Source organism: Pygocentrus nattereri, chromosome 25 (genome assembly GCF_015220715.1).
Source record: "Pygocentrus nattereri isolate fPygNat1 chromosome 25, fPygNat1.pri, whole genome shotgun sequence".
NCBI lineage: Eukaryota > Metazoa > Chordata > Actinopteri > Characiformes > Serrasalmidae > Pygocentrus > Pygocentrus nattereri.
Window position 1 is genome coordinate 11,389,571 of NC_051235.1, and position 26,822 is coordinate 11,416,392.

Consider the following 26,822-nt stretch of genomic DNA (forward strand, 5'->3'; position numbering starts at 1 on the left):
CTGTCTTTAGGTGTGAGAAGATGTAAGACTTCAGTCTTTCAAAAGTCTCTTTAAAGTCTCCCAAAGGGTTCTAGGGTACGGTTAGCATTAACATCTCCCATTGTTATTTGCAAACATGGCTGCTGCTCCATACAGCCTACGCAGAACATCTTGTGCAGCACTTCCCTATTAAAAAAAAAAAAAAAAAAAAAACACAGTTGACACACCCTCTTTCAGTTCAAATACGGATGCAGAAACATTTTGAGTGCTAAAGAGATACAGATGCACATGTGTTACACGCCTACTTTATAATAGGCTAAGTGTAAAGTCACAGGAGTTCCTCATACTGTCTGAGAATATCATGCAAATCTGAATCAGGCTTTTGCATCTCACACATTGGCTCCTCTCATCAGCACAGCAAGTACACACACACACACACACACACACTCCTCTCATCAGGTCCACAATACTGCACTGTGTTCCAGTCCCCTCCATGCAAATCAGCATCACACGTCCTCTCAGAAGCAACAAAAACACAAACAAGCTCGTTTTCTGTTTCATTGCTAATCATCACTATGGGTTTTTATTTATTTATTTTTTTGTAGAGCATGGAAACGTGCACTTGCTACCCACAGCAACACCAGCATTGATCATTTTGGTTGATAAAACCATGTCTCTGTGGCAAACAAGCAATTGCTAAATGGAAATTTCACCTGATTTCTCTGAAATTATATTTTTACATCCTCAGAGATTGGTTGTCAGTAATGCTCTGAGAGCATGAACTGTGAAAAATGTTTCCCCAATATAAGACAATGCTAAGTTCCTGCTTTGGGTTCATAAAATGTGTCAAAATGTGTCAGCTTGCCAACTCTCAAAATAGATGCTGCTTGTCTGTTGCATTTCAGAAGCAAAGTAAGAATTCTCACCCTTAGAAGATGTAATATACCACAGTCCTATGTATATCATGTTGGTTTAAATGTATTTACAATCATATTATATATCAAAAGAATTAATAGCATATATATCATAGCATAATAATCAGTAGAGTGTATGTATATACAGATGGGTGTCAAATAAAAAGAAACCATAACATAAAGTAATTTAGTAAGGTGTAGGGCCATCACGAACCACTAGAACAGCTTCAGTACCTCTTGGCCTACATTTCACAAAGTGCTGGAACAGCACAGGAGGGTGGAACACTGTTCTTTCCCTCAGTGTATGATTGAGCTGATCACGATTATTTAAGCTATTGTTTTCCACACTTGTTGATTTCACAATCAAATTAAATCATGAGCTCAGTGCATCTCCTTAAAGCAAATAGAGTTATAGAATAACTAGTTTGAGAGGAGGACCATGCCTGTAGCTCCTCCTCCTTCCAATCAAATGGCCCATAAATTCTAATCTCTACCTTCTGTTCTTTGACAGTTTTTTTTTTTTAAATCTTTGACAGTTTTTAAATCCTAGTCCAGCTTGTTACTCATACTCATTTCTATCTGTCAGTCCTACCACCAACTAGCTCAACAAGCCGAAGCCGCCTAGAACTCCAGCCCAAGTTCTCTTCCCTTCCTCAGTCACACAGTATCCCCTCATACTGTAAATAAAAGAAAAATATAAATACATTAAATGAGAAGTCATGGATCTTACAAAAACAACAGTGCTAAGTTGAAAAGTCTTACTTGATGCTCTAACATGTTTAGAGGGCAGCGTCTAGTAAAGATTATTTGTTAGCTATGTAGCTAATTCTAACATTTTTGCATTTTTTTGTGCTTATATTTCATACACATGTAAGATTTTATTGTTTCTATGCATTTTTTGCATAATGGTAGACATTTGTGTAATAGTAACTAAAGATAACTAGGAAGCAAGGTAGCTGATTAGCCAATATGGTGACTTTGTGCTTGTACTTTTGTAGTTGCAAACAGTTAGTGAATAAAATATTTTATTATAACTATGTATATGACACTTAATTATCAGCTATAATTCCAAGATTGTGACAAACCTAACCGAATGTGCACTGATGTTTTTCCTGTAAATCTTAATACAGATGTCACTGAGTGTATTTACATGCACTTAATATTGTGATAACTGCAGGAAATCAGATTTAGTCAGAAATCTGCTCAACAGAAACGTCCACTTGGGTAATCAGATACTGGGAAAACAGCAGGTCTACATGTGTCAAGCAATAATTAGATTTCTGCTTTGCAACCAGCCAATAAACACAGAAAAAGATGTGACAAATTTAAGACTCAAATGTCATGCTGCGTGTTTTTTTTAAAACATGGAGCCACTTTTCCTGAATATGTCAATATACATCATCTAGAAGGTGAAGGATATTTAAATTCTTATTTTTATCCAGCATGTTGTTGCTTTTCACATTGCTCTTACAGTGTTTTGTTGCCATCTCAGGTGCTGTGTTAAATGCTGCTTTGCTGCTGTTGACGTTTTCGCACTGCACAGAAAAAACTGAAAGAAATCAGAGTAAGCCTATATGTGCACTGAAAAAGCATGCACAGAGTATTGCTGGATGTAAATTGGTTAATTATATCATGCAGTACATCTGTCTAAATGCATGTACACATGTTATATTTCTCCTGTCATTCATGTAGGGTTTTCCTTTAATTTGTCACCCATTTGTATGTAATGTAATGTATTTGTTTAAGGTAGCAGGCGTTTTCAATCTACTGATGCGTGGCACTGAAATATAGAGGAAAGAAAGGCTTTCTGATGTTCAAAGCTAGACCCTGACCTGTACTGCAGCAGCATGTTCGATGCCATTGACTTTGCTCACCCTACGTTGTATGTAAATGTACGTGGGTTAAATACAGCTCATGCTCTTTAGCTTAGTGAGTCATTTTTCCCTTTGCTTCTGTACCTTTTTCTGATTCACCCACTTTAGAAGCGGTGATTACTACTTCATTAGGTATTAATATCAGTCTGCTTTTGTAATGTGCCGATACTTAAATCTTAATGGAAAAGCTCAAAGAGCTCAGAGCTGTTCTTAAACCCTCTTTTAGCAGACTGTGACATTCGACCAAACGATCATCTACTGTTTTGGTACAAGTTCAGTAACAGTCAGATTATAGAAATAAACAGAAGGTTCTGGCTCCTTAACTTTCTATGAGTCTCTCTCTCTCTCTCTCTCTCTCTCTCTCTCTCGTGCTCGCTCTCTCTTTTTCTCTTTGACTCTCTCTGAATCTGCTGATCCCTGACCTGTTTCCCAGAATGCACAGGGTGGGAAAGTAGGAGCTGCACTGGTGTGTGTGTGTGTGTGTGTCTCTCTCTCTCTGGGGAGTGGCTGTACATTTCTTGTTGTCCCTCAAGACTCCTTGCAACTGTTATGTGCTAGTCAGGCCATCTGCAAGCCATCTTTGCACTTCATAAGGCGACATTAAACATGTGACTGATAGGGATTAGGAGCAGACTGATAGTCTCTCTGAACGCTGGTCAGGTTTCTAGTTTACATCTTTAGAATTTACAGTTAGCATCAGCAGGACTGTGTGAATCTAGAGCTCAAGCTTTTATTTCTCTCTGTGGCTCTTCTTGTAAGTTGATCTTATATTGGTGCTGGAGTGTTTTGTCAGGGCTTTGCAAGAGAATCCAGCACACAGAGCTGATCTTATGATCTGATCTCTCTGCCTTTTCTCTCCCACTTTTTCTCTTTCCATTCTCCCTCTGTTCTCATCTCAGTCCTCTCATGTCTCTGTCTTTCTGTGTGCTGCATCCCTTCTCTTTACTGCTTTGCTCTCTTGTTGTCTTTTCTTTCTCTCAGTTGCTTTTTGCCTCTTTCTGCCTCTGTCTTACCCTCTTCCTCCCCCATACCCCCCCACCAGATGTGTTTTGGTAGGGAGAGGGAAAGATGAAATAAAATATAATATAATATAAAAATATAAAATAGGTAACCTTTTTTAGGTAACCTTGCTCGTGTCACTCACTCACTCACTCACATGCACACACACACACACACACACACACACACACACACACACATACACACAGACACAGTTACTTTTGCCCCACATACTCGCTTACTGCCTTATTGAGGCTACAGCAGGGAATGTTGTCTTTATTAAGGACGAGCTGTTATGAATGTCCTTGCTGGTCACCAGCAACTTTGCTTATTTTTACTGATTGTTACTATTTTCTAGCATGCCTTTGCTTATACAGCAGCATTTGAAAGGTGACAGAACTAATATGTTGCATTTTTGTTAATTAAAATTGCACTCAAATCTCACCATTACTTACTCACAATTTTTTACCAGCAGTTGTAGTTAATGTCATAGTAATCAGCATTTGTTTTTGGTGTTGGCTTGTTATATTATCATACTGACACTCTTATTTCATTTCGTATTTGACAAATAGAACCTTTAGGGTATCTACTGGAAGAAAGTTATCTTCATGTGCTGATCTAACGTGTGGAGTTCCACAAGGTTCAATCCTTGGTCCTATACTTTTTAACTTATATATGCTCCCCTTAGGTGACCTGATTCGTCGTTTTAATATCTCTTATCATTTTTATGCAGACGATACACAGCTTTATCTCTCTGTTAAAAGGAACGACTTCAGGAGATTAGAGAGTCTCACTGATTGTATTAAAGCAATTAAGGATTGGCTGAGCTGTAATTTCCTCAAATTAAATGACGGGAAAACAGAAGTATTGGTTCTGGGTTCTCAAAAGGTTGCTGATAACCTAAAGAAGGAACTTGGGTTATTGGCTTCACAGATAAACCCTTATCCCAGAAACCTCGGAGTCATCTTTGACTCAGATCTTAATTTCTCAATGCATATAACAAAGCTGGTGCAGGCCTGTTATTTTCAACTGAGAAATATTGCCAAAATCAAGAAAATGCTCTCCTTCCAGGACACAGAGAAGATCATTCATGCTTTTGTATCATCACGACTTGATTATTGCAATGCACTGTTTACATGTCTTAATCAAGGGGTAATGGCACGGCTGCAGCTGGTTCAGAATGCAGCTGCCCGGGTACTTACCGGGACTAAAAGAAGGGAGCATATTACCCCTGTACTGGCATCTCTACATTGGTTGCCTGTTGTTTTTAGAATTCAGTTCAAAATTTTGGTTTTAACATACCAGGCGGTGCACGGTGATGTGCCAAAATATATTTCAGAGTTATTATCACCGTATCCTAGTACCAGATCACTAAGGTCATCTAGTCAGGGGCTCTTAGTGGTCCCTAGGACAAAACGGAAACGAAAGGGAGATTGTGCTTTTTCTGTGTATGCCCCCAAGTTGTGGAATGCTCTGCCTTTGGATGTTAGACTAGCTGAATCAAAGGACATTTTTAAAGGAAGACTCAAAACGCATCTCTATTCATTAGCTTTTGGTCACAGGTGATGCTTTTGTTATTTATTGGATAGTGCTGCATTGTTTTTATGGTTTTATGTCAGTTTTATGTTGTTTATGAATATAGCTGTACTGTTTTTATAGTTATATGTATCTGTTTTGTTTTATCATTCTATTTTTAGTACTTGTTGTTTGTGAAGCACTTTGTAGCTGTGCTTAGAAAAGTGCTATATAAATAAATGTTTACTTACTTACTTACTTACTTAACTGCTTTCCAGTTACTGTTATTGATGTTGGTGGTTGTTGTTGTTGTTCACAGGCTCTCAAATTGGTGTTTTTATTGTACATGCATTTGTTTAGTGTTCTAGAAGTACATATGATATCATTAATTTCTAGAAGTGTATTACACCATAATTCAACACAGTAATGATAATATAACATCACCACCTCTAGCACTGACAATGCCATGAGGACTGAAACATTTACACCAAAAATGTTTACTCCTTGTTTTTTGGATGCAGTGTGGTGCATCACACTCATAAACCACCTCAACATCAATAAAAAAGAGAGGAACAAATCCATTAGTTGGAGAAAAGAAGGGGGAGTTGTATGACCCTTCCTCTACATTTACATCTAGCATAATTATCATTAATGTGACTACTTTCACGTTATGTCATCTTTGCCTGTGATTTATACTACAAACTACTGATATTATATTGAATTTGATACACAATTGTAAAATATGCAGATATAATGTCCTAATTTAGAAAATTTATTGAATTCCATTTTTCAGTTCGTCTGGAGCTATTAGCTGACAGATCTTGATATTTCTAGACATCCTGAAGGTTTTGCGATGTGATGTGATACTACAGTTGAAGGCTTGCTTGCTGTTAGGACAGCATGTTTAATGTTAATGATGATCAGTTTCTCCTTTAATTCTATGCAATGCATGTTTAAGTGCTGAAATGAGCAGATGACATATCTATTTCAGACCTGCTCTCAGTTTTTCCCCCACTCACTCACTACTTGTTCCCTCTCTCTCCACCTCATATCCAATGCTGCTTGTACATGGAAAATAATCAGAACGAAAGGAGAGCTAACAGGCCGCTCAAGGTGGAACTGCTCTTTTACCGTATGAATATCAGCTCAACAGAATGTATAATAAGGAGCATCAAAGACTCATTCAAGGACAAATTCAAGGACTTATTCTGTTGTGACGTGCATGAGAGAGAGAAAAAAAAGAGAGAAATTGTGGAAAAGTAAGAGAAGTAAAACGGTTTACACATTAAACACACACATTTATCTAGTATACAGTATGAAGCGTGTATGTGTTTGTGTATTTGTACGTATTCGTATTAACTACAAGAGATGCGTGTGGGTGTTTTGTAGAAGCGTGACATCTTCAGTATACTTGTTTAAGGAAAGGGTTGTCTGATTATTGTCTGTGGGCTGCTGTATGGAGAAGAGAACAGTGTGTGTGACAGTGACAGAAGCTAAAACATATTTAAAAGGATACCTTAAATTTAATTGCTTTTTAGCTGCTTTGTTAAATGTCATTCCTCTGTACAGAAGTCAGAGGCTACCCTTCATTTATGTAATTTCCAGTCAAAACAGCCAGTAATTTAAAGTTATTCATAGAGATTATTATTCTTAGTTATTATATAGATATTCCTGAGGAGATTAGATATGAGATAATCTGCTTGAGGAAGAAAGGGAAAAGTCAAAGGAAAATACATGAATAAAAGAGACCTGGTGGACCAACACAACTGTCACCATAGGATAAACTGTACTTTTTTTAATCTTTTAGAGAAAATCAAGTTCCACTTCAGGTAAAAAAAAAAAATCCACAGGTGTTTCTGTCCATCTTCCACTGTGAGAAGACAGCTCAGCGCTTTGGGTCTGAAAGGATGTGTAGCTGTCAAGAAGCCATTAGTGAGAAAAGGAAACTTTGGAAAAATTTGCATAAGAACACTGAAACTGGGCAAAGATTAATCAGGATTACTTGTATTGTGAGAAGCAAAAAATGACAAAAAACAACAAAAAAAGAAGCAAAAAAAAACAACTTCTAAGACTGAACTTTGGGGGTGGGGAAAAAAGTATTCCTGCAAATTTCCTTAAAAATTTCCAAAAAGAATGGAAAAAACATAGGCAGTGTCAGTACTAAATACTCACAATTGGTATTATATTAAGTTATTGAAGCTTCTTTTTTTCTTTTGAAATGTTTTTGCCTTTTTCCTGATGCAGAAAAATGATTAACTTATAAATATCTAAATAGAAGAATCATATTGGCTTGACACAAACAAGATGTTTGTTTACTAGATGAGATGCCCAGTATTTCCTGCACTTGTAATGTGAAATACTTACATAAAACTATTGCAAGTATTGAAAACACTCTGAAAAATCCAAATTCAGCAAAACTTTTTATCTAAGCACACTTAATATGTGGAATACACATTAGAAGTAACCCATATAATAAAGCTAGTTTAAGCTGCACTATGTAACATTTGTGGATTTTGAGATGTCAGTGGTGCAAAGGTGTAGTTATATGCAGTGTTTAAAAGATGCTGGTTTTGCTTTGGGCCTCTTTGTCGAGCAGATAAATATGATGATTCTGTGTGTGTTAAAAGAGAATTCAAAGGGAACTAGGTCAAAACTAGGTGAATGATGTGTCTTCCAAGGATGTAAATTAATTATCTACTATCTTGTTTTAGCACTTAAGACCAAAATATTGAGCTGGATCTCCCTGTTGAGTCGTGTGCATGTGGTATTAATACATAAACATTTAAGATATGGTTCGAAAAAACCCCGAAAAATCAACCCCAACACCTCTGACGTGTCCTGCAGCATTGGATGCACAAGTTTTATTTTTGTATATTCTTTTTTTCTCCTGACTTAGTAATACTACTTTTTTTCAATTTTAACAACAACGAAAAAATCTTATGTAGTACTGCTTTAATATAGCACTTCACTTTTTGCATGGCAGCATGCTTGCTATCACCTTAGCTAATGCACTCATGAAGAGAAAATCTGAAGACATCAAGCTTTAATTGAGCTTGTAATTGAGCTACCTAATGAAAATAATAATAGTACCATAAATCATGACTAACAATGTGTGATTAATGTTTGTATTATAATCTGTTTTTGTAATCTGATGGCTATTTAATTCATATGTTGAACATATTACATGTAGCCACAAGCAGATATACTTGGAGCTTTGCTCTGATGATTGCTCTGAGAATGTCTGAGTATGTGAAACCACATGATGATCTGATCACTTCAGCGGAGCGTGTGCAAGTGTTGTTTTGAGTATGTGGGTTTAATGACCTTTTAATAGCGAGTGCATTGAAATGGCAGATCACCGATTCTGTGAGAAACTGCGGTCTAAATGAAAGATTTGTTTTCCCGCTGTCTTTTGCTCACTTGTTAACATGCTCACACAGATCCCCCAGCCCACATGCACGCATACACTCTTTCTTGTGTGGCACATTATATATAAAAATCTTTCCCTTCAACAACAGATATATTCACTAAAAATAAAGTCTACTTAAGGTTAACAAGTTTAATGATAATAGTACTGTAATACCCTTTGTTTGGGTGTAGTTCCTTAAAATAAGAGCTCGTAGAATAGTTTACCCATTAATGCTTTTAATATTAACTGCTTATCAGAAGGCACCTGCTGCATTTCCATGTATCTTAACTGTCATAAAACCTTAATCACCAAAATGCTCACTTTGTAGGAGAAGGATAAAATGTCCTTAACTTTTGTTAGCATAGATAGGACACTCAAAGAGAGACTGGAAACGCTGTTGCAACAATAGGCTGGCTAGTGACTAATAATCAGCCCATTCTTCTGTAACAGGGCCTGTGCTCTGCGTGCCCATTCCTGATGTGACACTGTCACACTGCTGCTGCTGTTGCCCCTAGAGATCTACTGCTGCTATAAATAGCTTGCAGGCAGCATGAGCTTTGGTGCTAGGCAGCGCTTTCCTGGCCAAACCTAGCCAGAAATCAGCTTCATTTTCTTTAGGTAAGCTTAACTGACCACAGATGGGTGGATTACATCTGTATTGTGGTCCTGCAGAGACGCCGGGTCAAGTTTCGCTCCTGCTCAGCAGGTTATATTTCACCTGATTATGGTCAGTCAAACTCTCGGAAACTCAGTCATAGGGATTTAGATAATGCCATCAGATATTTTGATCAAGTTTCTCCACTGATTAACTAAATTAGGAATCACTAACAGATTGGGTTAAGTTTCTCTATTGTTGTTGTGGACCTCAGGCAGCTCCACCCCAAAGACAGCATAAAGGTGGGATTAAAGAGCAGCACTGCATTTGGGTGCCTGTGTGTGCCTGTGTGTGCGTGTGTGTTTGTGTGAGAAATATCTTAATAAAGTTTCCATTGATGAGATACATCAGAAATCTCTAGCAAATTAGGTTGAGCTGAGATTCTGTAGCCCACTAAGATTGTGTAATCATTATGTAGTTTGCCATTACCATCCAGATGAACCCTAGTCTAAAACTGTCTATGAGAATCAATGGTGTTTTTGGTATTTTGGTATTTTTTTGGTATGTTTTTGGTGAGACATGCTTGAAATTGCCAAAGTCCTACAGAATAGTTTGTCCGCTCAGCAGACAGTACTATACATGCACATGTCTCCACAATAGGAGGGGGTTCCTGCTTGTGGCTTTACCAACAAGTTAATTTGCTTTTTATTGAAATGTAAGGCTTTCTCTGTAAACCGGTACCAGGTTAATCATTATCCCCCATTATGTCCCATTAATTTTTAACCCCTCTTTCTCTGTAAACCGGTACCAGGTTAATCATTATCCCCCATTATGTCCCATTCATTTTTAACCCCTAGTCTGTCTTCTCCTCCTTTATAATATCTATAGAATTTCTCATAATTACTGCTTCTCTTTGTCAGAGGTCTGTTTTGAATCATTGAATTTGTAGTTTCGAATCTCATGTAGACCCACCTCTTCAGTGACATCAAAAATGGAGGGATTAAGGAGCCCTTGACTGCATTTGGGTGCTATTGCGTATTACTGTGTGTGTGTCGTGTGTGCTGCAGCTTGCATGCTGACAGATTTACTCTTGCTCCCACAGAGCCCTCTTTGGGAGGGACTACTCGTGGCGCGTAGTGTCTTTCCCCTTGGAGTCACCATGGACATGTTTTTCCGCCGTCATTTCCGCCGAAAGGTCCAGGAGCAGGGTGGTCGCCGGCGTTCGAGTGTGGCTGTGCCAGCCAGTAAAGCCCGGCGACGCTCCAGTGCCGGACTGCCCTCTGCTGGCCTGGCACAGAGGCGCAGGTCCAGCATCCAGCTGCAAGGGGCCCTTCAGGCAGCCAGTGGTCAGAGCGGAGGGCTTCTAGTCAGGGACCGCCGTTTTGTCCGGCGCCGCTCAAGCGGAACTACAGCTTGCTTGACCCCCAGGTTTTCCCTGCGCAGGCGCCGGGCAGCAAAACACCGTAGCATCCACGCCCAGCTCTTGGGGCCATCACTGCTTTTGGCCAGCTTAGTGCAGATGAGTGAAGCGAAAGAGAGAGATGAGGGTAGTGAGGGAGGACAGTCCACCTCCTCTGAAGAAGACGACTCACAGAGCGATGACTGCTGGGAAGAGCCTGACAAACCTGGAGCGCATCCCAAGGCAGAGTCAGATGAATCTCCGTCCTGGTTGACTCAGGGTCTGGTAGATGGTGACAGCCTTCAGCCCCGCCCAATCATCCGTGCGCCACGCTGTCTGCGGCGGAACTCCTCCCACTTGCTTCCTGCTGATGCTGTGTACCACAGCCCTGCCTACTACGGTCTGTACGGTCGCTACCGGAGAAACAGTCAGGTGTGGAGAACAACTAATGTGGGGATTGGCGGGGTTTGGATGGGGAGGCAGAGCTCTGCGGCAACTCGGAGAGGGTCAGTGACTAATCACAGAAAATACTCTTTGTGGCCCGACCCTGGACTAGCAGGCATGCTACAGGGGACGTATTATGACCCCCAGACTGACACATGGAGTGGGTTTCTCTCGTATGTAAAGCTTAAATATTGTTTGTATATGTTTGTGTTTGCGTATTTGCGGAAGACAATGTAATCAAACATGGTGGAAAAGAGAACAGAATGTCTTGACACTGAAACCTGCCAGGCATCTTTCTAACTTGTATCTTTGGCCCACTTTGTGTGTACCTGTGTGTGTGTGTGTGTGTGTGTGTGTGTGTGTGTGTATGCTGGAACTGACAGACAGTAGAGGGCAGATGTTATTTGTAGTTGATGTTTGTGTGGTGACTGTTTTTCAGAATAACAGGAACAATCCTCGCACTGTTTATCAAACACAAATATTTCCTTTAAGATGCACTCTCACTCACTTTCTCACCTCTAGCACGCACACATGCATAAACACACACACACATCAAACTGATCTAGGGGGTGCATTGGGGGAGTGGGGGTTATTTTGTTGTTATTTTCTAGAGATCTGAACTTCACAATATAGGTTGTGGGAATCATTTTTACACAGCATTTCACATACTGTGCTGCACCAAATCCAGTTAAACAGGCCTAATTTATACTTTCTTTATAATCAAACACGTAATGGTTCAGTGTTCTTTTGCAATATCCACAATATGCTCAGAAATGCATATTGTTTATGGCAATAACACTATATATCAAGATAATAATAAAATATGAGCTATATTGCCCACATCTACTCAGATGATTGAGCCACTAGTGTGGTGTTATATTTCCATAAATAATTAAAAGAAATAAAAGATTTTCCTGTTTACATTATGACCACTCACACTCAACTTTCACACTCACGTTTTTGGTCCACCATGGGAAAGAAAATAAGTAAGGCGACTGCATTTAAAAGTGTCACAAATATGTGCTTTGTCTTTTTGTGCCTTAAAGTACAAAAATACTTGTTTTTACACATACGTATTTAAAGTACTGTGTTATTCTGTCTGTTAAATTTATTATGCTGTCCTGTTTTGGTGGCTGATAAGCCCTTAAGCACACCATTGCTAACAATAGTGTTTCCATAGCAAAAGTAGAAATTCTTGGTATTCTTTGGATCAGCACTTCCTAAAGGTCAGAAGGGAATTAGCAGAAAGATGTCTATTCTGCTTTTAGTGGCTAAAACATCGGCATCTCTAATAAGGCTAGTAGAGCTACAGCATACAGATCAGTCAAAAAGTGAAAAACTCCATCAAATAATGATCAGTGTAGATGATGACATGGAAATAGAAGAGCAACTCATATTTAATTGATCTAATTGATTAAATAGGAGCAAAAATGACCGAAGTTACTGAAATTACCGAAGAGTGCTAGGGGAACACCTTTTACCATCTTGTCTAGTGTTGTTTCAAAATCTAAAAAAATCTTTGCTTTATATTGTTACCAAATAAGTGAACATATTTAATGATTTGCACGTCATCATACTTTAAATGTCAAACCCCCTATTGAAAAATTGCATGCTAACAGCTCTCACCACCACAGAACATGTGTGATTCTGGCTGACTTAAGCACTTTCATAAGTTTAGATGATTAAAAAATTAATCATTGTTAAAATCTGAGTGTGAAGTTGAGCAACCGCTAAAGGCACACAGAGGCCTTTAACTTATGTAGCATTGATAGGCTACCTTAATGTTAGTTTAGCAAGTGGGCTACATTCTCAGTGTCCCACACCACAGTACAGGCTTGACTCTGGAAGTTGGTGCTTTGCTGACACAAAGTCAGATGATAATGTTAAAGACAGCAAAAGAGTAGGAGTGAGAGTAGGCTAATGTGTTCTGTGGTATGTGCAAAGAATGTGAAGCCCTGAGCATTTCTTAGGTTTTTCCTGGCTCTTATTTCCCTCTTTTTCCTCTTGGTGCCACCTATTCGTGAACTCCTACACCACCAATTCCTGAGCCTTTCTGTTAAGACATGAAGTAGAAATTTAATACATCATTATTTTCAAACACCATAATTTTTAAATACTGTAATATACATAGTATTTAACTGCATCATTAAGAAGACCATGTTGCCATGTTGGAAGGCTGTAACACTGCTCTAATAAAGCTTGCCTCATTACCGAAACTGTAGCTACAACCCTGTAGGTGGCTGAAGACCAAAAGCAAAATAAATCAGAATAAGCACAAAGAACATGAAGTAGTTTGTGAACACTTTAGATGTAGTCTCCAGAAAACTTTACAAGGAGAAGATTAGCTAGATGGATTTGTATAGCCTGCATATCTCAAAAGTTCAGGAAACTTCCATCCCTGAGATTTTACAAAAACAATTAAAAATGGCTAAGCCAAAGTGGCTAAAGCTCTTTAACAGTAAACTCATACACATAGATAAAGCTGAAAATAGTCTCTTATTTGCAAGCTTCTCATTTGAATTGTCCCTTCCACCTTAAATAATACTGCACTTACAGTGAGGTGCCTTAAACATAGAATGAATTTTGAAAGTTGACGAATATGAAACCAAAATCAACTTACAATTATTCCCTAAAATAACTAGAAATACTTTAATAAATACAGATGTGTGGAAAATTCATGTGAAACTCATGTGACTTTTATATCAATATCATGCTATTAGGAATGATGCTTATGGAATGATAAATATAAAGGGTAGTTAGTGGTTGTTAGTGTTTGCTCCATGCTATTTGTTTTCTAATAAAGTGACCTGTTCAGACTAATGTAAGACATAGCCAACCAAAACATCAGATTTGAGCAGGAAATCCGAACTGAGCACTTAAACTTGCAGAATGAAGGCAGCCAAGGGGAAGACTACAGTACTTCTTTTGTATGTACTTCAATTGACTATTAAGGGTTTTTTCTGTTTGTTTGTTTTTTCTTTGTGTGTGTAGGAAGGCTATAGCTAAATCTGGCCTACAGCATCTGTCGTCTCAGCCCAGCAGTTCAGTGCTGGCCAAATGTGACTCGGACAGAGAGATCCGCAGCACTGTGGACTGGAGCGTGAGTTAATACACTACACTACGCAACACACACACACACACACACACACACACACACACACACACACAAAGAGATTCTCCATGTCACATACCTTGCAGGCAATGGCATAGTATCCAAAGTAATCCAAACACAAAAACACAGGAAAAAGTCTACATTATGCAAATGGTATGCACACATTGAGACCTTTTAATAAAGCCCCATAAATCCAGCTGTTTACTCTTTGAGTTAACTGGGTTCTTTGAGTAATGCTGTATAGAAGAGGAGTGTCTAATCTTCATATTTCGAACACGCAGGAGCACACCTGATACCACTTTAATCAGTTGGTGTTAGTCCTCAAACAACTGATTATGTATGTTCTTGCTTTATTGGATATATAGTAGGCCTTTGTGGATAAGATTGCTCAACCAAGCTATAAAAAAAACACTTTTGGTTTCTGGAAGATCCATGTTTTAAAGCGACATTTGTGAGTGTGTAGAACCTGGAAAGTAGGGACACAAGAATTGTGGACCAGTGTTAATATCCAGTATTTGTCATGTATATGTCTGCTAATGCCATTACATAACTATCTTAAAATGCAGAAATTAGAACTAGATTAATGTAGATTAGCAGTATAGAAAAATGTTGCACTTATTTGCAGAGGGTTATAAATGCAGTGTATTGAATAAAATGCAGACATTTTACCACAGTAGCACAGCATTACCTAAATGCTCTGCTCTTCTGCAGTAAAATAAATACGAATAAATATGAAAACATCAAATATCGGTTTCAAATATCAGTCAGATCTAAACACTGTTTGATGATCCATTTGGCAGTTTTTTGGTAGTTAAGATTACTTATTAAAAAATCGATTTACAAGTTTAAAAAAAAGGATTTAAATTTACTTAGTAGTGATTAGTTGGCAATCGACATGATGGTAAGTGGAGGGTACTCAAAAAACAAAAATCCATTGCAAATTACTTCTCTAATACTGTAATACTGTAACTTTAAAGGTAATGTGAGTCAAAATTCTAAATGAATTTTTATCTTTTAACGTGATGCATTTCTACGTTAAACAGGCTACTCAGGCCAGCAGATAATTGGGCGAGACATGATTTTATTCTTCAGGATTTGACTGTATTGTGAATCATAATTTTAAAAAGCTTCACTTATGTTGATATGAACTTAAAACTCATAGGTCAGGTGCAAAAACCGGAATCGAAAGTGAGAGAGCAAATTCAGAAAAGGAGGTTATCTTGTGACATTATGAACATGCAACCGGAAATAGAGGTTATGAGAGGTGTTGATCAGTGAATAGTCAGGTTGCTGGAAGGTGGAGGGAAAACATGCCAAAGTATACTTATTGGTAAGTATAATCTTCCCTGTTGAAACATGGCGACACAACCAAATGTCAGAAGGCATTCAGAGGCAGGTAAAAGTCAATTAAAAAAATATCCTGTAGCACAAGTACGTGTAACGCAGTAGCTACATCAGCCAACTTACAGTCTGTATTATTCGTGATACCACAATAGCATTCACTATTGGGGAATGTGTCAACCGTAGATTGGGGTTCTTCAGGGGTTTGGACCAGTATCAATATCTTGCTAGGTACGCTAAGGAGGGCTTGGACAGAGTGCAACGGACCAGAGTGTACAGGGTTTGAAATACAATCATGTATTTATTTACAAAAATGATGTGACTTTTATTTTTGTGTGTGTGGATAGCTCAAGAAACGAACAAAAAAATAAAACTAAATGAAATATTACAGAGTAGGGGGTGTAAATGAGTTATCTCAGCTCAATGGGCTATATTCAGATAAAAAATTATAACTCCCTGAATCATTGACAGAATGCACAAGTTCAGATGCAAAAAAACTACAATAGTACACATACGCAGTACTCAACTCCGATTCAGCCAAAAAATAAAATAAACTTCAATGGTGCCAGTAAACATGAGGTATTCAGATCAGTTTAACAGCGTAACGGTATCTGTCAACTTGAAATGAGAACCAACAATTTCCTTCCTTTTGTTACAGTCAATGTTTTTTTTTTTTTCTTCTCCTCTTTTATCTTTGCCCTTTTTTTGTATGATATTGTCTCAAAGTGTCAGAAAAGTGTGTCCCAATCTTCACTACCCGGGTAGACTAAAGTTTCATGGGGGTGTGTGTGTTTCGAAGTGTCTGTTCCTCTTATCTGCCTGTGTCTGTCTCTCTGCGGCGCCGTTTGGGGTGCACGCGTTGCTGACGTCACTCGCACAGTACTCTGGGAAGTGTAGTTTCAGTGAAAGTTTGTTCGCTTTTCCTGTCAAATAAAACAACCTGTACGATACAGCACTAAGTTTAGTAAGGCTGTACTGCAAGCACATTCATCTCAACACGTCTCTGAGTCAATAAACAGCAGGATTTCACTCTTAACTTCTTATATTTACTCTCTTAAACAAGACGCTAATCCCGCTAGCCTCGGCTGCGCTAGCCTACAACTTAGCAGCTAAAACGAACTGTTGACCACGGTATCTTTATATCTCACACATTTATACTCCGGTTGTTTTAATAACTAACTCTCTTATCAACATTTTAACCCTTTTACAACATGGAAATATACACTTATTTACACACAAACTTTCATTAGACTGCACTATCTGAACTCACCGGAGTTTTCTCTCCACAAATGAGCAGCCAATGATGAGAGTTTATCCAACTCAGGGCAAAATAACACTGAAATGGGGTTATTTTATATCCTTTTTGGACAATTTAACAGTGTCTTCAATTACTGCTCACAAAATTTTCAACCCGGCATCAGCTCTGAAACAGCACTCCCACACTTGGAGAGCGCCAAAAAGAAAGTGAAGGGGGGGTTGGGGAGTAGAGAAAAAGAGAGAGGTGGAAGGGGTACATTACATTACATTACAATTTAGCAGACGCTTTTATACAAAGCGACTTACAAATAGTGTGGTACATAGAACAAACATAGTCAGGCCTTAAAGGAGGCCAAGGGGTAAAAGCGGGGTAGAGAAGGGAAGGAGGGCAAGAAGGAGATGAGGTTGGTAGTGGCTAGATTTGCAAGAGGCGATTAGAGCAATTGCTCCCTGAAGAGCTCTGTCTTCAGGAGTTTCTTAAAAATAGCGAGGGACGCCCCTGCTCTGACAGCGGAAGGTAGCTTGTTCCACCATTGGGGAAGCAAGTATGAGAACAGACTCGATTGCTTTGTGTGAATGTTTGGCAAAGCTAAGCGACATTCATTGGAGGATCGCAGCGGCTGGGCGGTGATGTAAGCCTTTAGGAGCGAGTGCAGGTAGGAAGGAGCCTGCTCTGTTAACACCTTGTAGGCAATTGTAAGAGTTTTAAATTTGATACGAGCAGCAACCGGTAACCAGTGGCGCTCAATGAGCAGTGGGGTGACATGCGCCCGTTTTGGTTGGTTAAAGACCAGACGCGCTGCAGCATTCTGAACCATCTTCAGTGGTTTTACAAAACAGGCCGGGAGGCCCGTCAGTATGGCATTGCAGTAGTCGAGGCGTGAGATGACCACTGCTTGTACCAAGAGTTGGGTGGCTTGTTGTGTTAGAAACGGCCGTATCTGTCTGATGTTGTACAGCGCAAAGCGGCAGGACCGAGCCACCGAGGCAACATGGTGCGTAAAGGAGAGTTGGTCATCTACCATAACCCCCAGGTTCCTAGCAACCTTTGTCGGGGAGAGTGAGAGTGAGTCGATGGTTATGGTGAAGTTGTGTTGAATGGATTGTTCAGCTGGTATAACCAGAAGTTCAGACTTGGACAGGTTTAGTTGAAGGTGGTGTTCCTTCATCCATGCGGATATATCCGAGAGGCACTGCGATATCCGCACAGAGATCGACGGGTCATCAGGCGGGAATGACAGATAGAGCTGGGTGTCGTCAGCATAGCAATGGTACGAGAAGCCATGTGAGCGGATAACCCGGCCTAGAGAGGTGGTGTAAATAGAAAAGAGAAGGGGTCCCAGTACCGATCCCTGGGGAACCCCAGTGTGGGTAAACGCACATGCTCTATAGAATGGCTCAGCAATAGTGCTTATTTTAAAAAGGTTACATCCTCCCCGCCTAGAACCTACATGCGTCCCTGCATGTCACTTTAACTTTCATTACCAGCTATAAGCTGAATTAATTCAAGGTTTTCTGGGTTCAAAGCTTGAGTAAAAGCTTTATCAAGTCCACTAAATAAAGACTGCATTACTAAGGTTAAAGGATTTCCCAGTGACTGATAAGTAAACCTTTGTGGAACTGATCACAAAAGGTAGTAAGGGTGGTCCTTCACACATGTCATCTTGACTGTTTCCTTCAACTGAACACATTTGGGGCTCTGCATCAGGAAGAGTCTTTTCAGGGATTTCAGTTGTATGTGGAACTTCATTTGAGACACAGCAGGTCTCTGGACCCTTTGGACAAAACACTTCAACATCTGGATTTAGGCTTTGAACCTGCTCTTCTTCTGTGATTGGATACATCTTTGTTTGAACTACTATACCATCTCTGAGAAGGAATTCTTGAGTGGAAAAGTCTTCTTTGTCAGTATCATCATCTACAGACTCAGGAATTTCATCCTCTGGCAAACTTTCTGGGGCATCAACATCCACTTGGGTAGCAGGTAGTTCAACCTCAGCTACTTCAATGTTTTCATTTGTCTCTGCCATTTGAGACAAGAATCCACAAGGTAATAATAAATCTCTGTGAAGCGTTCTTTCTGGTCCTCCAGATGTTTTTGGAGCAACAACATACACAGGAGGTTCCCCTATCTGCTTCACAACCTCATAGGCTTCTTGACTCCATCTGTCACTTAATTTATGCTTTCCTCTTAGTCCTGCATTCCTTGCATTTAGTCCTGCAGTCCTGCATGCAAGGTTGGTATCTTCAGGTTCAAGGACCGACTCACAAACTCTTTTGTTGTAGTGTGCTCGGTTGCTGGAAGCATTTGCCTCACTATGCTCAAGTGCAAGCTTATAGCTTTCGTTTAGACTTTCTCTCAACTTCTTGACATACTCTGAATGAATTGTAGTAGTCTGCCCCCTGGGATGAAGTCCAAAAGCTAGATCTATTGGTAGATTAGGCTCTCTACCAAACATAAGCTGATACGGGGAAAACCCTGTCGTATCGTTCTTAGTGCAATTATAAGCGTGGACTAACAGTTGCACAAAATCACTCCACTTCCTTTTATCCACTTCCTGGAGAGTTCCCAGCATACTAAGAAGAGTCCCGTTCATCCTTTCTACTGGATTTCCTCTGGGATGATAAGGGGTGGTACATGTCTTTTTAATTCCAAGGAGCTGACACCTCTCTTTTATCAAGGCTGACTCAAAATCGCGACCCTGACCACTATGTAGCCATTCAGGGAGTCTATAGTGAACCAAGAAACTGTTCCATAGGGTCTTTGCCACAATTTTCGCTTTTTGATCTGCAGTGGGAACAGCGACTACATATTTTGTGAAATGGTCTGAAATAACCAGAATGTCCTTTGTTCCTCTGCGATCTGGCTCTAATGAGAGATAATCAATACAGACTAACTCCATAGGCCTGCTAGTTCTAATGTTGACGAGCAGAGCGCTTCTTCCAGCAGCGAGAACACGGCGCTCACAGGTTCTGACTTTATTCTCCACCTCAACTTGCATGTGTGGCCAGTAGAACCTGGTACGGACAAGATCAAGGGTTCTGTCTATCCCCCATGTGTCCCATTGAATCATTGAATTATTGTCCAGGACAAGCTGGTCTCTCACTCTCAGCAATAACTGCACTTCTCTGTCTTCTCGCTGTTTGGCTCAGTAGGACACTCTTTTCCCAGGAGTTATAAGGGAAATAACACGATTGATGGCTGGATCATTTTGTTGCTCTGAGGCCCAGTCTTGTTGGGAAATTGAAGGCAGTGTTCTAGACCCAGGGACCACTGCATGTATACTCATTTGGAATGGCAACCACATCCATAGTAAGTGTTACGTTCCCACAAATAGCTACGGTCCAGGGGAGGGTGTGGGGACAGTAATGGGGTGTGAGTAGGTGGAGATGGCCAACAGAGTAGTAACCAGAGTATACAGAAGCACAAGGCGCCCACACGTAACAGTAAGACACTCAATGATGGCTGGGGTGTCATCACCAATATTACTGGACTTGCACAGGTGTCACTGACAGACAGCTTTGATAGCTTCTTGTGGGAAAACTGACTGGTTTTCCTCCATGACCCGTGAAAGGAACTGTTTAACTCTATCATCTTCAGCTTGTAAACTTGAGTCTGACTCTAGATGATTATGAGGGCGACGAGAAAGCCCGTCAGCATCCTGATTTCTTTTCCCAGCTCTGTATCTTATGCTAAAGTTAAAGGTCAACAATGCAGCTAACCACCTGTGTCCAGCTGCATCCAATTTAGCCGATGTCAGAACATATGTTAAAGGATTATTGTCTGTTATAATGGTGAAATCTGCTCCGTAGAGATAATCAAAGAATTTGTCAGTGACTGCCCATTTTATGGCTAAAAATTCTAATTTGTGAGTAGGGTACCTTTTCTCTGAATGTGACAACCCTCTGTTGGCATAGGAACTGACTCTAAGCTGTCCATCTTGCTGCTGGTAGAGTGCTGCACCTAACCCTTGAACACTAGCATCTGTATGTAAAACATAGGGTAGATGTGGGTTAGCAAAACCTAGGATGGGAGTAGTTGTCAATTTCTCTATGAGAGTGTTAAAAGCTTCATCACATTTTGCGGTCCACTTTTCTTGAAGCGGTTCCCCAAAATCTTGGTCAACAACAGCAGTTTTCCTCTTGAGCGTCACTTTTGGGGAACATAGCCGACAGTCAGATCATTTAGTGGGCATGCAATCTTCGAATAATCCTTTACAAAATGCCTGTAGTACCTGGTGAATCCAAGAAAAGATTTGAGCTCACGGATATTTCTGGGTTTTGGCCAGGTCGTCAAGGCGGATATCTTCTCAGGGTCTGTCTCAACCCCATTCTCTGAGACAATATGACCGAGATAACGAACAGACTTTCTGAAGAAATGGCATTTTTCAGGGGGAAAGTTTAAGTCCAAAATCCTTCAGCTTCATTACTACACGCATTAGACGACTTTCATGTTCTTCAAGAGTGTCAGATAAAACAATGAGATCATCAAGAAAGACCAAAACCTCTTTCAGATTCATGCTTCCCATGCTCTTTTCCATGACACGTTGGAAAGTACTTGGGGCATTAGTGACACCTTGTGGAAGCCTGTTAAATTCCCAGAACCCCAGGGGGGAACGAACGCTGTTTTATGTTTGTCTTCCTCCTCCACTTCCACTTGATAGTATCCTGACTTTAAATCCATGACTGAAAACCATCTGGAACCATGTAATGCTGAGAAAGTCTCCTCGATATTCGGCAAGGCATAAGTGTCTTTTAAAGTCTGGCTGTTTAACTTTCTGTAGTTGACGCAAAGTCGGATAGCGCCGCTTTTCTTTTTGACGACAACCACAGGTGATACGAAAGAGCTTTCTGATTCTCTAATTATGTTTGCATCCTGCAGCTCCTTTAGGTGAAGTTGCACAGCTTCATAATCTGAAGGATGGATTGGCCTAGCTCTCTGCTTGAACGGTGTGGGGTCAGATAGTCTAATGCGATGTGTGACCGCAGTCGTGTGACCATAAAGGTTACCACTGGCAAACACTTCAGAAATAGAGTTCAGCTTGGCTGTTATTCTGTTTTTCCACTCAGCACTCAGTTCGGATTCATCCAAATTAAATGAGATCATGCTCTGACCGCTGACGAAAGCTAATGTACTACAGGAAGCTGAAGTCTTGGGATGCTCAGAAGACTTTGGGTGAGAGACAGCTTTCGGCACAAACAGCTCAGCCACAATGCGCTTTGCAGGAATGGTGATAGTATGGCCAGTTTCATTCTTAATCAGAACAGGAACTTTGAAGGAATTTGTGGAGGGACTGGTCATGATGTAGCTACATGAAACAAGACCACTAGGATCCTGGATTGAGTAAAACATTTCTGACATAGCCTGATAAGGCAACTTTCTGGCCTGCAGGGATGGCGACATGGCTTTTGCTCTGTAAAATCACTTTGCCCACTTTGCCACCTTCTTGATTTTCTTTGTGTCGATGGCACAAGTTCTTGAAAAGAGCAGAATAACCATGAGTCCCTTTACACCCATTGAATTGGGTGTCGGAACGGCTGAGAGATAAACTATACAGTGTGTCCAAAGTGTTTGTCCCTATAAGCACAGGAACAGTGACATTCGACCTACAATCTGGGACGACCAAAGCAAGTGTACTCACTTCAGCTGGCTGTCCAGTGATACTGCTGTCAAAGTTAATGTTGACTGTGATATAGCGAAGGTAAGGAATAACATGGCCTCCAGCACCTTCTACTTCGAGGAGGTCATTTAAGGGAAATATGAGGTGTGAATATAAGCACTGCTCGTTGAAAGACTTTGATAGTGTGGTCACCTGGGAACCAGAATCCAGAATAGACTGACACTCAATGCCTTCGATAACGACAGTGGCTATGCATTTAGGGCCTACTAGTCCATCAGTAAGTTTGCTACGGTGTTGACTTTCAAGATAGCTCTTACAATTAACTTTCTTTTCTCCAAGCTTGGCTGGGACGAGTGTTAAGAAAATGGGTCTCAGTCTGTCCCTTTACTGGGACCTGACCTGTTTAACGACTGGCCATCTTTAAGTTTCCATTCATCCTGCTTGGCTCATAGTTCTTTGTACTTTTGGTCAACCAGCAATTTGTTTATGGCCTCAGCACACCGCTGTGCAATCTGACCATCTTGTCCACATCTGAAACAAAACCAGGCTTTCGGCATAGCCTGATGGGTAGGTGCAACAGTTCAGGATCCGGTAGGTTCATGGTAAGACAACAAGTTAGCCTGAACACCAGAGGAACATTCTTGATTCATGTGTTTCAAGGAATCTTGTTTCTTTTCGTTCTTGGACTTCTGTATGCTGAGCTGTAGCTTTACTTCAGCAAGCTCTTTCCTTAACTGTTCTGTCTCAGACATGTATTTTTTTTAGTACTTTGGCGTGTGGATCCAGCTGTGAGGACATTTGCAATGCAGAGTGAAAATTCATGGATGGCTAAAATGCTGTTTCATTCATTCAAGTTTTGAAGCTCTATTGTCCTCTTCAGTTCGGAGCAAGAGGAGAAATTCTGCAAAATCTGGGGGATTACTGAGCTTTGCCTCCAATTGTAGGCTAAGTATGAGGGTGTGATCCCAGCAACCACGGATGAATTGTTTTAGTAAGTGGCGATTTGCAATAGACTGACCTACACCTCGTCTTTTAATTGCAGAACCAAGAAGAACCTGTAATCTCTGGAGATAATCTGAGTTTTTTTCACCAGAATCTTGGGGCATGTTCAAAAATTTGGCAAAAATTTCTTCTCCGTCTTCAACAAAACCATAAGCAGATTCAAGCAGGTGACACTCTTCTGGATGAGCAGATGGACCAAGCTGCTTTACTACTGTCGCTGCTGGTGGGAGAAGACTCTCTAATATCTTCCTTTTCTGAACATCAACAGGAAGACTGTCTTGGAATATAAGCTCCACATGGAGGCACCATGTTTCAAAGTCTACCTCCCCAGGTGGCTTTGGTATCTTCCCTGAGAAGGCTCATAACCATTTTGACCCATAGTTCTGTGCTGGCAGTGACTCATTTCTAATAACATGTTCTGCCACTACTCATTGTATCTCAGGAGGATTTAACATGTCACTATTTAAGGTTTCAGGATTAACCTGCTGTGGCTTTCGTAATTTCTGGGAGGACTTTGGGTGGAGTAGGACCAGCACTTACAAGTGTTTTGTGAAGTGATGAGGTTTTACTTGCATTGGTATCAGAGGACCTGTCAGAACCACTACTACACTCATCTTCTGGCACATACCTAGCCTGAACTGCAGGCTGGAGCTCTGGTAGGTTTTTTATGCTATCAAGAAGCCACTGGACGTTCAATGCTCTAGGAAGCTAAAAATGGAAATGAGGTTCAAGTCCTAGAATAGGAGCTTCAGCACTAAACTCAACAATGATTATAGGTTTTCCTGTCTGCTTTGTCTGGGGCTGGATAACTTTGGTCACTGTACCATACTGTTCTAGAGCAGCTACCATTTCGTCACGAGTTTCACTACCTGATAGGCCGAACACACAAAGTGACCTGCTCACATTCACTCCATATAGCTCTTCAATATCCATAATGGAATGGAAAGTGTATGACTACAATATTTGGAAAAAAATGGAAAGTTTGTAAAATTTAAAAAAGTGCTAAGATGGTCTGGTTGCACGTCGTCAAAAGCCCTCCTGGCTGGCTCGCCACAAAAAGCAATGTAGCACAAGTACGTGTAAAGCAGTAGCTACATCAGCCAACTTACAGTCTGTATTATTCGTGATACCACAATAACATTCAATATCAGGGAAAGTATCAACCGTAGATTGGGGTTCTTCAGGGGTTTGGACCAGTATCAATATCTTGCTAGGTACGCTAAGGAGGGCTTGGACAGAGATGCAACGGACCGGAGTACAGGGTTTGAAATACAATCATGTATTTATTTAAGAAAATGATGTGACTTATTTGTGTGTGTGAATGTGTGTGGATAGCTCTAAAACTAAATGAAATATTACAGAGTAGGGGGTGTAAATGAGTTATCTCCGCTATATTCAGATAAAAAATTATAACTCCCTGAATCATTGACAGAATGCACAAGTTCACATGCAAAAAATCTACAAACTACAACTCTCAAAGTGTCAGAAAACCCAGGTAGACTAAAGTTTTGTGTGTGTGTGGGTTTCGAAGTGTCTGTTCCTCTTATCTGCCTGTATCTGTTTCTCTGCAGCGCCGTTTGGGGTGCTCGCATTGCTGACGCGTCACTCGCAGAGTACTCTGGGAAGTGTAGTTTCAGGGCGGCTTGCCATCATGGATCTGTGAAAGTTTGTTCGCTTTTCCTGTCAAATAAAACAACCTGTACGATACAGCACTAAGTTTAGTAAGGCTGTACTGCAAGCACATTCATCTCAACACGTCTCTGAGTCAGCAGGATTTCACTCTTAACTTCGTATATTTACTCTCTTGAACAAGACGCTAATCCCACTTGCCTCGGCTGCGCTAGCCTACAATTTAGCAGTTAAAACGAACTCTTGACCAAGGTATCTTTATATCTCACACATTTATACTCTGGCTGTTTTAATAACTAACTCTCTTATCAACATTTTAACCCTTTTACAACATGGAAATATACACTTATTTACACACAAACTTTCATTAGACTGCACTATCTGAACTCACCGGAGTTTTCTCTCCACAAATGAGCAGCCAATGATGAGAGTTTATCCAACTCAGGGCAAAATAACACTGAAATGGGGTTATTTTATATGCTTTTTGGACAATTTAACAGTGTCTTCAATTACTGCTCACAAAATTTTCAACTCTGCATCAGCTCTGAAACAGCACTCCCACACTTGGAGAGCGCTAGAAAGAAAGTGAAGGGGGGTGGGGGGGTAGAGAAAAAAAGAGAGGTGGGAGGGGTAAACGCACATGCTCTATAGAATGGCTCAGCAATAGTGCTTATTTTAACAGGGTTACAATCCAAAAACTAAGAATTTAGTATTTTCTATGATTTGTGTTTAATCCTTGTATCATGTTCTGGGTCCAAATTGACCATTTTCAGGTTTCCTTGTATTTAAAATACCATTACACTTCATAATTTTAGTGAAACTTGAGTTCCTCAACAGTGATGATTACAGATTCAATGTTTTTATAAAGTCTCTACACCGTTTGGGTACAAAGATATTGACCGTGTAGTCCAAAATTAAAAATGCAGCAAGGAGAGACGATGCAAGTGAGGTTTATTATAATTTTAAGCTTTTATACACATGCACACAGAATTCACACAGACATGGGAACTAAATGTTTCTTGCAGAGAGTATAATCTAGACTGACTGGGGGACGCTAGGCAAGTGAATGTTATGACAATAGCCTGTAAAATTTTGTACACACACACACACACACACCCACACCCACACACACACACACACACACACACACACACACACACACACACACACACACACACACTCCCTCACTCACTCACTCACTCAGTCCCTCTCTCTCTCTCTCTCTCGCTCAAGTTGGGACAAAGGCATGTTTACCACTGTGTTTCATCACCTCTTCTTTTAACAACACTGTAAGAGTTTGGGAACTGAGGACAACTGTTGCTGTAGTTTTGAAAATGAAATGTTTTCCCACTCTTGTTGATATAGGATTTCATCTGCTCAACAGTTTGAGGTCTCGTTTTTTGTGTTTTTCATTTCATTTTCATTGCACCAAATGTTTTTAATACAGAGCTGCTGTAATACATGCAGAATGTGGTTTGATCTTGTCTTGCTGACATAAGCAAGGCCTTCCCTGAAAAAGACATCATCTGGATGGCAGCATATGTTGCCAAAACCTATATTTATTGTTGATCGTTATTGTCGCCTTCACAGATGTGTACGTCACCCATGCCATGTGCACTAATGCACCCCTATACCTTCATGAATACTGGCTTTTGAACTGTGCACTGAAGCTTAGTGGGCTTTAGCTCAGAGGACGCAGTGTCCATGATTTCCTAAAATACAAATGTCAATT

The 26,822-nt window shown here is 40.2% G+C and overlaps 1 protein-coding gene across 7 annotated transcripts in view; it reads left to right on the forward strand.

Moving 5' to 3' along the window:
* Window positions 1–26,822, forward strand: part of dgkza (diacylglycerol kinase, zeta a) — a 224,026-nt gene that overhangs the window by 101,822 nt on the left and 95,382 nt on the right. For 4 of the 7 annotated variants that reach the window (XM_017709577.2, XM_037534507.1, XM_037534509.1 and 1 more), the window contains exons 2-3: window positions 10,388–11,301; window positions 14,120–14,228. In XM_017709577.2, coding sequence (XP_017565066.1) covers window positions 10,388–11,301; window positions 14,120–14,228 — 1,023 coding nt within the window. The remainder of the gene's footprint in view (window positions 1–10,387; window positions 11,302–14,119; window positions 14,229–26,822) is intronic. The other 3 variants (XM_037534510.1, XM_017709578.2, XM_017709580.2) reach the window with 1 other exon arrangement.